General features: G+C 48.6%; 1 protein-coding gene across 1 annotated transcript in view; it reads left to right on the top strand.

The window, feature by feature from the left end:
* FUZ (fuzzy planar cell polarity protein) overlaps positions 1-12,920 on the top strand; it is a 118,554-nt gene that overhangs the window by 88,276 nt on the left and 17,358 nt on the right. Inside the window, exon 8 of the mRNA XM_086930143.1 lies at positions 240-346. Within this exon, the coding sequence (XP_086786269.1) occupies positions 240-346 (107 nt within the window). The remainder of the gene's footprint in view (positions 1-239; positions 347-12,920) is intronic.

The following is a 12,920-nucleotide window of genomic DNA, read 5'->3' as shown; positions in this document are numbered from 1 at the left end:
GTGGGAGGCAGTACCCAGTCTCAATTGTGGATGAGGGTACACTCCCTATCACGTCAGGATAGGAACCCCTCCAGTGAAATTGCATGCTGTCCACTTCAATGGGAAAAGCATAAGGTAGGCTTGGACAGGGTTCGGCCGGGTCATACAGCTTTTCTGTATCAGCTAGAACTCCTGCCCCTACACCTGCTGCATTTGAGTTTTCTGATGTTCTTTTCCCTTCACTTGTTTGTTTTCTGCAGTTAGTGGAGCGCTATTGGCGACCCCTACAGGATCCTGTGAAGGCCTGCCTGAGAGTGCAGCTGCGCTCCTTCCCAGCATCCTTCCCTCTGCATCAAGGAATTTTGGGGTACGTGTTCATTGCACCTGTTAGTCTGTGTCATGGTAGAGAGGGGGCCATTGCGCACCAAATGGCTTCTCTTAATCCTCACCTGAGAAAACCATATTTGATCATATTGGTGGTCCCCAGATTTCTACAAAGACTAATATTTATAGAGCCCCTCTTGTATTACACCCCCAAACCCTCATGAGCTGATATATTCCCTGGTGAATTAGAACACTCTTATGTCCCTTTACTTAAAGTTGTCATAGTTTCACTTCTACCCCTTCCTTGATGTGATGGCTGTCATCTGTAATGTATTGTACCGGCCTGGACGATATTTTCATTTCAAGGCAGGTACAAAAATTATTTCAAAGTATACAAATATTGTGTTTTGGTCCCTTTCAAATATTAACTTAAATTAACAAGTATATTATGAAAACCTGCCTAAATGATTTTAACACTGTAGAGTATTCCTAAACGGTGTTTAGAACATATGGAGGCAAAATATAAAGGATTATACAATAACTGTTAATAAAGTACCGGTCCCTTGCCTTCCCACACTCTCTCTCACTGACACACACGCGCACAAACGCCCCCAACCCTCTTTTCCCTAGGAAAAAGGTGCCAACCCTACTTAAGATAAGCTGTCTGTGATGTTGATAGTTTGTAGGGAGAAATACATTTCTTCTACTCGCCAAAACGAATTTCCCCACAGTGGGCATTGTTTATTTATCAAATGTATTTATGCAGCATGGACCTGAAATCAAGGGGACATCACACAAACAAAGCTTATTAAAATTACTGAGTAGCCTTCCATGTATGCTCAGTATAGATTGCTTAATCAAGATTTTTCTGAAGGAAAGCAGGGTTAGATTGAGTCTTAGATCCTCAGATATGTAACTCCAAAGTCTTTTTGGTTAGGCTAGTTTTCAGGATTTATTTCTAACAGCAAGCATGAGTTGCTGCTAGTGTTCCCTTTGCCTCCTGTCTGGTGTTTATCTTTCCAATAACTGAGCTGATCAAAATGTAAGACTATGTGGGTAGCACACGCTATTTTGACATGGATTTTGGCTTCAAGTGGGAGCAACTTGAGGTCGATCATAATAGGTATATTTTGCCTGATTATTTGGCACCATCGACGAGGCGGCCTGCAGCATGGTGGATGGCTTTGGGAGGGGGAAGCCCTGTTTTTCCTCTTTTTTGGACTATCGGACTATCCGTTACTATTGTGGTGCCTCCATCCAGGTGTCATATCTAAGGTTTTGACAGCAGTTCTGAAGTTTATGTGAGGAATAGATGGTTTAAACCTTTGAGAAGATTGATTTGGAGTCCAGTGGTTGAGAGATGTTGGGTACCATTGTTATATAGTACCCGCCCTGAGCTTGTTTTGCTGCTTCCGGTAAAATTTGCAGCAATGACCTTGCAGTGGCACTTGTTTTTTTCACAAGGCACTATCACATTATTTAGCTGTTGTCAGTAAATTGTAGAATCACCAGCAGTAATGCCTAGCCTGCCATTTCTTGTACACAAATTCTCAATCAAACTCTATGTTAAACTTAGGAATAAATCAATCAATCAGCATTTGTATAGTGCAGCACTGTCATCCCTAGGGGTAATCTGTGTGCTGAGGGTGCTATGTCTGTCGAAAAGCCAGGTCTTGAGCTTCCTTCTCTAGTCCGCATGGGAGGGTACTGTTCGGAGGTGGAGTGGCAGGTCGTTTGAGGTCTTTGCAGTGATGTAGGAGAAAGAGCAGCCCCTGCTGCGGCATTGACAGTTGCGGGTGGGTGCGCGAGGGCTAGTGAGGAGGAGTGCTAGTATCTGGCAAGTAATCAGTCTGGTTGATGCAGGACTGTCCTTGATTGTTTAGAGCTTTGTAGGCATGGGCGAGGATCTTGAACAGGCATCTCTGAGGATTCTGAGTTCTGCTGTGATGTGGGTCCGTTTGGGGAAGTCGAGGAGGAGTCTGGCTACAGCATGCTGTATGGCCTGGAGTCTCCTGAAGAGATTGGTGGAGATGCTGGCATAGGGAGCATTGCCGCAGTGAAGGCGGCTGGTGACAAGAGCCTGAGCGATGGTCTTTCTGGTGTTGACTGAGAGCCATCTTAAGATTCTGCTGAGCATTCGCAGGTTGTGGCAGCAGGAAAATGCAACTGCTTTGACTTGTTGTTTCATGGTCAGTTCGCTGTCGAGGATGATGCCTAGGTTACGTGCATGGTCTGTTAGTGTGGATGTTGGTCCAAATTCTGATGGCCACTAGCTCTGGTCCCAAACATAATTTTTCTTCCCGAAGATCAGTAATTCTAGAACTTATTAGTTGAACTCCTATGACTTTATATAATACTAGACTATATGAACAAGTTACTTAACTTCAGTAACGCAGTTAAGTAAAGCAGTCTATCTAGCTGCAGATTCCTTACCTTTGAATTCCCCAGGCGTCAGGGTGGATCCAGAAACTTTTGCTGAGCAATACAACTTGCACGCGACGTCGGATGGCGCCATTCGGCTACGCGTGTTGTAGTTGGCGTCAGTATCGTCGGTTATGATGTTGAGGTGCTTACATAGGCGCCATACAGGCACGTGAATGTCAGTACTTTTAGTTTTTCCACACCAGAAGCGCAGAGCCACGAAGTGAATGACAAAAACGTGTGCAAAAGTAGGGCCCTGAAAGGGGATAAACCCTTGACGTACAACATCAGTCTGCAAAGCTGGGAGGCATGGGTGGACCTGTAAGGAATCTGCAGCTAGATAAAGTCTACCAGATAATGTGTTACCGAAGGTAAGTAACTTGTTAATCTCATAGAGACTTCTAGCCTCAGATCCCTTACATTTGAATCAGATACCCGAGCCATACCATCCCGGCGGTGGGATGCTGACTCATGAGCTAGTCCAGTGGTTCCCAAACTATGCACCGCGGCGCCCTGGTGCGCCGTTATCAGTAGCCAGGGGCGCCGCGCCGCTCCTTTGGGAATAAATCTGTCATGTGTCAGACCATTTGCAGTGGCGCAGTCTTCTCCTTCCTTTTCTGAGAGGATTAAAAGGACAAAAGAGGAGGCTGAGGTGCGGGCCACGTGCAAGAGAAAGATGCTTCGTTTCTGCTCCATGAAGAGAATTCATCTGCCCTAGTGACTGTAGTGCAACCTCCTGGCCTTAGCACAAGGGACGGGCTCTGAGCCTTTGGTCTCCACCTTTCTCTTTTTTTCTCTCCCCTTATCTTTTCCTTCTCGCTTCACTTCCCCTCCCACTGTTTTTCTCCCCTTGCTGTCTTTTACTCTCGCACTTCACTCACTTTATCTTTTATTTATTTCTCTCTCTTTCAGTTCTCTCTTTCTCTCTTTATACACTTTTCTTTGCCCTCGTGTTTCTCTACCCCTGTCTTTCTTCTCCTTTTATAGCGCACCGATGGCCTTTTTCCCATGGTGCCCCCTGCTAACTATAATTAGTTTTTACTTCAGTTAAATGATCCACAGATTATTATTTTTTTTTTTAAATGAACCAATAGAATCCTGCAGATTACTAATGGCTGTACGTTAAAGCTGATACAACTATATTGTTCAGGTAAAAACAGGAGTTTTCATTATAATCGAACTGCCCAGCACATGAAGCCAGCCTGAGAGTTTCTGTGTTCGGTATTTGCATTTTAATTGTCACATTTAAGAGCGGGAGGCTGACACTTTGTATAGAGCTATTGCATGTAACCATGCAACAACTCCAAGCGCCTCATGTAATATGGAATCTTTAGTCAATCTTAGCTTTTTAGCCATCATAACTTTGAATTTTGGTACTCATTGGTTTGTTTACTCTTATATTTATGGGAGAGTGAAGGGGGAGCTTGAAATTAGGGGGAAACAACAAAAAAAGTGCAGGAAAGATTGGAGGAATGACACAGGACACAGGAGAGTGAAAGGGGGAGATTGAGATGAGGGAGAAACGACAGAAAAAGTGAAATAAGAGTGGAGGCAAGATATAGAGGACACAGGAGAGTGAAAGGGGGAGATTGAAATGATTGGAAAACGACAGACAAAGTGCAAGAAAGATTGGAGGCTGGTCTTGCTTACATCCCGCCCACCGGTAAAAAAAAATGGTGGGGAGCCACGGCCAACTGCCAATTAGGTCAAGGGAGCCACGGGTTAAAAAAGTTTGGGAACCACTGAGCTAGTCTAAAAAGACTTGCAGGACTGAGCCGGCAAAGTGCCCCCTCCCTGCGCACTTGACCATCAAGGCAATAATGTTTTGCGAAAATGTGCAATGATGCCCAAGTCGCCGCCTGACATGTGTCTTGAAGTGGGACACCCCGTGCCAAGGACATAGTCGCAGCCTTTCTCCTGGTAGAATGGGCCCTTAATCCCTCAAAGAAGGTGGGCAAAGTTGGGTCTGACCCAGTTGGAATTGGGTCTCAACCTTTGGCAAGAATGATGCCCTGGTGCAAAGCACCACTTTGTCCGGAAAGAACATGAGATAAGGGGGCGAGCTGGATAACGCCTGCAATTCACTCACCCTCCGAGCTGATGTAATCGCTACTAAGAAGGCTGTTTTGATGGTCAACAGCCGGAGCCCACATTAGATAAGTGAGGACCAAATTAAGTTCCCATTGTGGCATAACAAAGGGTGTAGGTGGGAATAAATGAACCAACCCTTTCAGACATCTATTAACAATAAGAGATTTAAAGAGAGAGGGCTGATCTGGCAGCTGCAAAAAAAGTAGACAGAGCAGAAAGGTAACCCTTGAGAGTTCCCAAAGCTGAGCAAGGCTTAGAATGAACGAAAGGCCAGTAGAAAGAGGAGCAGAAAGAGGATCAATAGACCTATCTGTACAGTATAATACAAATTTCCGCCAACGGCAGGCGTATACCGACTCCTGGCCACCAGAATAACATTACATACTTCGGGAGGAAAGTCAAAGGCCATCTACTGCCGCCGCTCAATCTCCACGGATGGAGGCGAAGAGTGACAGGTTTGGGTGGCGAACCCTCCCCTGCTGCTGCGACAGAAGATCCTTCGAAGGGGCAGCCTGATCGGAGGATCGACACTCATGCTCAGAAGCTCTGGATACCAGACCCTCCTTGCCCAGTCCGGTAGCCTAAGGATGACTTGGTCCCGGTCGCTCCTGATCTTCTTCAGAACCCTGGGTAGGAGTGGTATGGGCGGAAAGGAGTACAATGGGCCTGAACTCCACTTACGACGAAGCGCGTCACCGTGCGATAGCCGCCTTGGAAACTTCAGAGCGCAGTACAGCTAACATTGCGCGTTGTCTTCAGAGGCGAACAAATCTAACTAAGGTTCTCCCCACTGTTGAAAGATACCTTGCGCCACCTCCGACAAGAGAATCCATTCGTGATTCTGAGGGCATCGACGGCTAAGTTCGTCCGCCCTAGTGTTCAGAGACCCTGCCAGGTGTTGAACCACCAGGGTTATGCCCTGCTGTTCCAGCCATGTCCAGAGACGCAGGGCCTCTCGACAAAGGATTCACGACCCCACCCCGCCTTGTTTGTTACAGTACCACATGGCGGTGGTATAGTCCGTAAATACCTGCACCAACTTCCCCTTGACAGATGGAAGGAATGCTCTCAATGCCAACCGAATTGCACAGAGCTCCAACAAGTTTATAGGGAGCCCCGTCTCCGCCGGTGACCTGTGACCCCTGATCGCCGCCTCTCCCATGTGGCCGCCCCATCCAAGAAGAGACGCATGCGTCACAACTGTGAAGTCTGGTTGGGAAAGGGGGAGATGTCTGCTGTTGACGTAATCTCTATTCGTTAACCACATGCAGATCCTTTGCAGTTCCTTCCGAGATCTGAACCACGTCAGTGAGATTTCCACAATGCTGTGCCCATTGGAACTTCAAGTCCCACTGAAGAGCCCTCATACGCTACCTGGCGTGTTTTACTAATAGGATGCAGGAGGCCATGAGACCCAACAGCCTCAGAGTCAATCTCACCGAAATCCAGGATAGAGGCTGAAACATCGGAATCATAACCTGAATATCCTGAACTCACTGCTCGGGAGGATAAGCCCGAAACCGCACTGTGCCCATAGCAGCTCAGGTGTGACTTCGGCACGTTTATAAAGAACCCCAGCGAATGCAGGAGGTCTGCCGTGGTCTGAAGGTGGGAGATGACTGCCTGGGGCGAGGACGCCTTCAACAGCCAGTCGTCTAGTTAGGGGAAGACTGAAACCCCTAACCTACGCAGATGAGCTGCAACCACCACCATCGCCTTAGTGAACCCCCGAGGGGCACTGATCAGGCCAAAGAGGAGCACGGTAAACTGAAAGTGCTCGTGGCCTACCTTGAACCGCAGGTAACGCCTGTGGTCCGGCAGGATGGGAATGTGAAAATACGCATTCTGCAGGTCCAACACCACCATCCAATCCCCTTGGTCTAGGGCAGATAAGACCTGAGCCAAAGTGAGCATTTTGAATTTCTCCTTTTTGAGGAAGATATTGACGGTCCTAAGATCTAAAATGGGCCAAAGCCCCTGCTTCTTCTTCTTAATTAGAAAGTAGCGGGAATAACAGCCACTGCCTACTTCTAAAGCTGGGATCCTTTCAATAGTTCCTTTGGCAAAAAGATATGTAACTTCCTCTTGGAGCAGTTTCAAATGATCCTCCACCAGCTGTTCCTGAGTTGGCGGATGTTATACCTAGCATTTCTTGGCGTGATTACCCCTGACTTTTTGCCACTACCTCTATTTTTGGTACTGTGATGTATTTCGTTTTGCCAACTTAGATGCTTTGGGTACTTTGCCACTGCGGATCAGTGTCCAAGTGCAAGTGCTCCCTGTGTAAAGTGTAATGGTAATTGGTTGTCCATGAGTGGTAGGTTTGCCTCACTAGTAAAGACCCTAGTAAAGTGCACTATGTATGCCAGGTCTGGTAATGCAGCTGCTACTAGTGGGCCTGCAGCACTAATTGTGCCACCCACAAAAGTAGCCTTAAAGAGGGAACTCAGACCTGCCATTGCATTGCCTGCGCGCAGTTTGTTAAACTGCCATGTTGTTCTGACAAATGCACCCACTTGCCAGACCTTACCCTTCCTTTTCTATGCACATCAGACACCCCTATCGTAGGTCCAAGGTACCCCCTGGGCAGAGTGCAGTGCATGTGAAAGGTAGGACATGTACTAAGGTGTGTACCATGACCTGAATGAAATAATCTCCATTTCGTTTTTAGGTCTCGACCTAGCGTACACTGCGCAGGCCGAGATTTTATGTTATCTCAATACTGTGTACTTGAACCCGCCCCTTCTTCCATTGGGTAGCTCCATAAATGGAGGCTAGCCATTGGAAGAGATGGGTGTCCATTACTCTTTCCCCTGGCTGGATGCGATTTGTGGGCGTTTCTGTTTTTTTTTTTAAGGCCCGCACCTTTTTTTTGTCCTGGCATTTGTGGACGTTTTTTTTGGGTTGCAAACTCCTGAAAGCTTCTTAATCCCGCTGTGGGAATGCCCTGCACGGCCGCAACACCCCCCCCCCCCCCTCCCCCCCCCCCTCTCGCATCCCTATTGGTGACACCGCCCCGGCGAGTGGCCCGCACCGGCCCGAACCCTGCTCTGATAACATGTACAAATCGGCATTTGGTTTGTTTTGGAGCTCGCGGTGCTCTCAGGATCACGCAATGTGTAGAAGTGGGGGAGCCTAGATTTTCCACCGGCTGGATGCGATTCGTGGGCGTTTCTGTGTCTTTTTTTAATTCCCGCCCCTTTTTTCGTCATGGCATTCTGTGGGTGTTTTTTTTGTTGCAAACTCCTGAAAGCTTCTTAATCCGGCTGTGGTCAGGCCCTGCACGGCCACTCCCCCCCCCCCCCCCCCCCCCTCGCCTCCCGATTGGTGACACTGCCCGGGCGAGTGGCACAGCCCGCACCGGCCCGAGCCCTGCTCTGTAACTGGAGATAGACGGACGGAGCGCTGCTACCGCCTCTCCCCGGCTCCTGGACACCGTAGCGGGGCTCCTCTTATCTTTGCCCCCTGGCTGGGAGTAGCTTTTACGTTTATGCACAAAGGTTGGCCACACTGGATTCTCGGGCACTCGGACTACAAGGTTTGCATAACCCGCTCTACTCCAACAGACAGCGCCTACTCTCTTGCCAGCTTCGGGATGCAGAAATCGGGAACTTTCCAAAATAAGCGAAATAGAATACAGTTATGTTGCTATTGGCACTGTAAATGACAATGCCATTTATTTATCTGTTTTCGAAGCCAACACATAAATAAAAATGTAGTAATTTACAATGCCAATAGCTCTAACTTTTGCAAAGGCGAGACCGTTGCATTGTAAATGCTTGTTCACTGTGGAAAGGCCAACTTGCCCATAGGATAGAATGGGGGGGCTATGTAATATGTTTAACAGCCTATCTTCCCAAATGCTTAAGATGGAGAGGTGAAGCTTAGTATGTCTGAACTTACCATGTAATAACACATCTTTCTATGAAGGTGGATTTTGCATTGTGTGTTTAGAAGCCACTCTTTTAGAAGTGGCTGGGTTTTTGTGCTCTAACATTTCTGTGTGTCGCTGCCTGGTTGTGGATTGACTGTCTGGATTTGAAAGTGATAGGATCTGGGGAATGTCTTGACCCAGGGGAAGAGGCGAGACAGCAACAGGCTGACCTGCATCTGGAGTATAGAGGGAGGAGTAGCCCCTCGAGGTGAAGGGGCCTGGGTTGCTGCCAAAAAACAAAGGTCCCTTCTAATGCCAAGTGATTGAGAATCCAGACCCCCCACTAATCAAAGTAAGAAGGTGTCACTGGCAGGGAAGCACCCAGAAATGGTTTGAACAGGGGTCAGTACCCTCTGAACAAAAAGATTTCAAAGACATTTAGGGTATAACTATGAGAGCTGAAGCCCCTGAACTTTGATGGATTGATCAAGTTTGAACAAGACTCAAGCTACTTTGTGGTCAAGAGGAACCTTTGCCAAGGAAAAAACAACTGAAGAAACCGAAGGAAAGGACTGACCCTTGCTGTGTGTTCTAGATCTGGCCTGCAGTTTGCTGTTTTAACCAAGGAGAGGCTAAAGTGACTTTGCTGTGTGCTGTGTCCCCCTTTTCGAAAGGACTTTGCTGTGTGCTGTGTCCGGAAGTAACTTATCCCAAGGGCTTGAGGTGATCTGGCTCCCTGTTGCAGAAACTCAGAAACACAAAGGTTTCCAGGAGAGTCTCAGTGACGCTGTGTGTGTTTGCTTTTTGCAGCCTGAGACCCTCGTAAGAAGTGCCATGTGATCGTGGGCACCTGGAGTCCAAGCGAGGCTCAGCGACGCTGTGTGCGGGTGCTTTTTGCAGCCTGAACACTTCGTGAGGATTGTCCTGTTTTTTTTTTTTTTTTTGCCAAATCTGTTTTTATTAGTATTTGAGTTACACTTTACATTACAAGCATCACTTATAAAAGCTCAGTGGCAGAGGCACGTCAGTCATAGATGCATTATCACATTGTCATATTATGTTACAAGTATTCAAGTTTTGTAATGAATAAGACATGCGCTGCTCGCCCATAGTTGTCGGAACTGTAGTACGCCTGCCCTGATGCGGACTCCGGGGCTGTCCATGAGAACCAGTGCGAAGTTGAACATATCAAACTATCCCGGCAGGAGAACGGCCTGTGGTATGCACCTACCCTCGTGTGTGCCTCCCATCTCCACCGTGCCACCCGTGCCTCCCTCCCTGTCCGTCTGCTGTAATCCATCAAGCATTTGCTCCCAACGTGCCGCTATGGGTTCCTTCCGGAGCCCCGTCGTTTCCTCCCTACGTATGGCGGTCCACTCTGCCCTGGCCCATGCCTGGAATGAGGAAGTCCATGCCCGTGCACATGGCGGGTCATGTGCCTTCCACCTCCTTGTAAGGAGGTGCTTTGCCACCACTAGCCCCAGGTCCAGAAAGCGGGATGTCACCTTATCTTTGGGAGGTCTCCTGAAGTGGTGCAGGATGTACTCGGGCCAGTCAAAGGGTATAGTTTGGTCTGTGCAACTCCTCAGCAGCTCACTAACTGTCCGTCAGTAAGTGCCCAGCCCAGGACAGCATGTGTAGGAATCAAACCACTAGCTCATTACTTCTGGGTCAGAGCGCATTGTCGCGGCAGAAGTATTTGTTAATCAACTCAGGCGTGAAGTAGGCCCTATGAACAATAAAAAGCTCTATCTGGCGAAATCGCACGTTTCTGGGGATGCGCACCGGGCTTTTAAGGACCCTTTCCCACTCCTTGTCTGTTAGTGGCCGCCCCAGGTCTAGTTCCCATTTGCCTCTAAGAAGGATCCAAACTAATCGCCATGTGTTCCTTTAATGATTCCTCAAACCAGCGGACCAAGTGTCTGCCCCTCCCCATGACGTGGAGATACTGCTTGGTTAAATGCTGCCCGGGCTCTGTTGCTACGTCTCCCCATCTGGCAGTCAGCTTCGCTATCAGTGAGCGGTGCATTAAGAACCCACCGGGGGGAAGCCCCTCCTCTGCTACCAGCGTCTCGTATGCCTTGAGCTCACCATCCCTATACAGATCACCGAGTGTGTGTATGTCGGCCTCCCGCCACTCCTCGGGGTGAGGATTGTCCTGTTATCATGTGCACCGGAGTCCAAGTGAGTCTCAGCGACCCTGTGAGTGTGTGCTTTGTGCAGCCTGAGACCTTCGTGAGGATTGCCTTGTTATCGTGCACCCATAGTTCAAGTGAGTCTCAGCGATGCTGTGTGCGTGTGACCTGTGGCAGCCTGAGATCTTCTTAGCATCAGTGACCCAGAGCGGCAGCCCCGGAGGAGCTGAGCCGTCGGCCCGAACCCGCCGTTTCTAGAGCGGGACCTCGAACCAACCCTGTCGAGGGAGGGCCCGAGTCCCACTGCACAGAATTCACAAAGGTTGCATTGGAGGCCCAAATCGCTGGAAGAGGAGAGGAGAATGAGGTCGCACCCCCAGGTAACGTGTGTCAACTCCTGGGGCGGGGTGTGGGCTCGGAGTCAGGTGCTCTCGGCCTCTCGCATTCCTGCAGCGCAAGCCTCTGCTTCGGCTCGTATCGCGGCCCGTACTTGCCAAAGGAGTGGCAGTACCGTGGCCGTAGTGCGGAGCTGCACTTTTTGTTACACCATACCTGTGTGGGGGCAACTGTTGACAGAGGCTGACAATGAGAGACCGCCTAAGGCACCGTGATAGCAATAATTGCAATATTTCTGCATAACAAACTACCTGATTGTCATATTACACATTGCCTTATTTCTGCATTACGAACTACCTGATTAGTGTATTACGCATTGCATTATTCCTGCATTTTTATGAACTACCTGATTGGTGTATTACGCATGGCATTATTTCTGCATAACAAATTACCTGATTGTCCTATTTCGCATTGCATTGTTTCTGCATAACCAACTACCTGATTAGTGTATTACGCACTACATTATTCCTGCATACCGAACTACCTGATTAGTGTATTACGGATTGCATTTTTTCTGCAGAACGAAGTACCTGATTGTTGCGTTACGCATTGCTTTATGTGTACATTGCAAAGTGCCTGATTTTAGCATTACGAACTGCACAGTATTACATTAGGACTGCAGTGGAACGCTTAGAAGTGCTCATTATTATCGCCAGAACTTACAAGGGCTGGCTGACCCAACAACCAGCCAGGAGGAATATTACAAATAGGCATATGTTGGATTTATATTGTGTGGTCTTATCGTATATCTTTTTATATAAATGTATACTCGTTTTTATGAAACTCATGTGGAGTCCATTTAAGGTGTCATCATTGTGTTGCTGTGAACGTGGTTGCAAATACTTTACACATTTGCCTTGAAGATAAGCCTGGCTGCTCATGCCAAGCAACCAAAGGGGTGAGTGGGGGCTATCTGCGAAGGTGTCATTCCTTTCCCTGACGTGGAAACGAGGGTCCCTATTTGGCCTAGGGTGCCTGCCCCAGCTAACTAGGGATCCCGGGTCTAACAGCGGAATAGGAGGAGGAAAAGAAAGGAAAGGAAGAGAATAGCCCTCCTGGACAATCTGCAAGACCCACTTGTCCATTGTAATAGATCTCCAGCGGGGGAGATGACAAATTCTCCCACCCTCTGGAGTAGTGGGTTCATGCAGAATCAGCCTAGGAGTGCTTGGAGGCTGCAGCTGCTGTGGGCAGTGTGGTAGATGACTTCTGGTCTCCATTCCGAGGACGGACTGTACTACGTCCACGCACGGCATGGGCATTCAGTGCGGGATGGTGGCTGGGATAGGGCTTATGCGGCTGGAAACCCCTTCCATTGCCACAAAAGGGGCCAAAAGAAGATTGGCCACTAGGAGTGGAGGAGAGGCCCAAGGATGTGGCCGTAGCTCGAGAGTCCTTGAACGTGACCAGGGCTGAATCTGCCTTTTCCCCAAAATGGCGGGTTCCATTAAACAGCATGTCCATCAAATTGGCCTGGACATGCCCCGAGAAGCCAGTTGAACGCAGCCAGGCCACTGTCGTTGAAATTGATCTGCCTAGCGAATCGGTTGTATCCAAACCACACCGTATGGCGAATTTAGCTGCATCGCTCCTGACTTTGACAGCTTGGGAGAGCACAGCCCGGGCCACCCCCGGCATTTGTGGCAGCACCTGCGCAACTGTCTCCCAGAGAGAGTGGGAGAAACGGCCCAACAAGCATG

Source organism: Lissotriton vulgaris, chromosome 7, assembly GCF_964263255.1.
Source record: "Lissotriton vulgaris chromosome 7, aLisVul1.2, whole genome shotgun sequence".
In the NCBI taxonomy this organism is placed as follows: domain Eukaryota; kingdom Metazoa; phylum Chordata; class Amphibia; order Caudata; family Salamandridae; genus Lissotriton; species Lissotriton vulgaris.
This window is presented reverse-complemented; position numbering and strand designations above follow the sequence as displayed.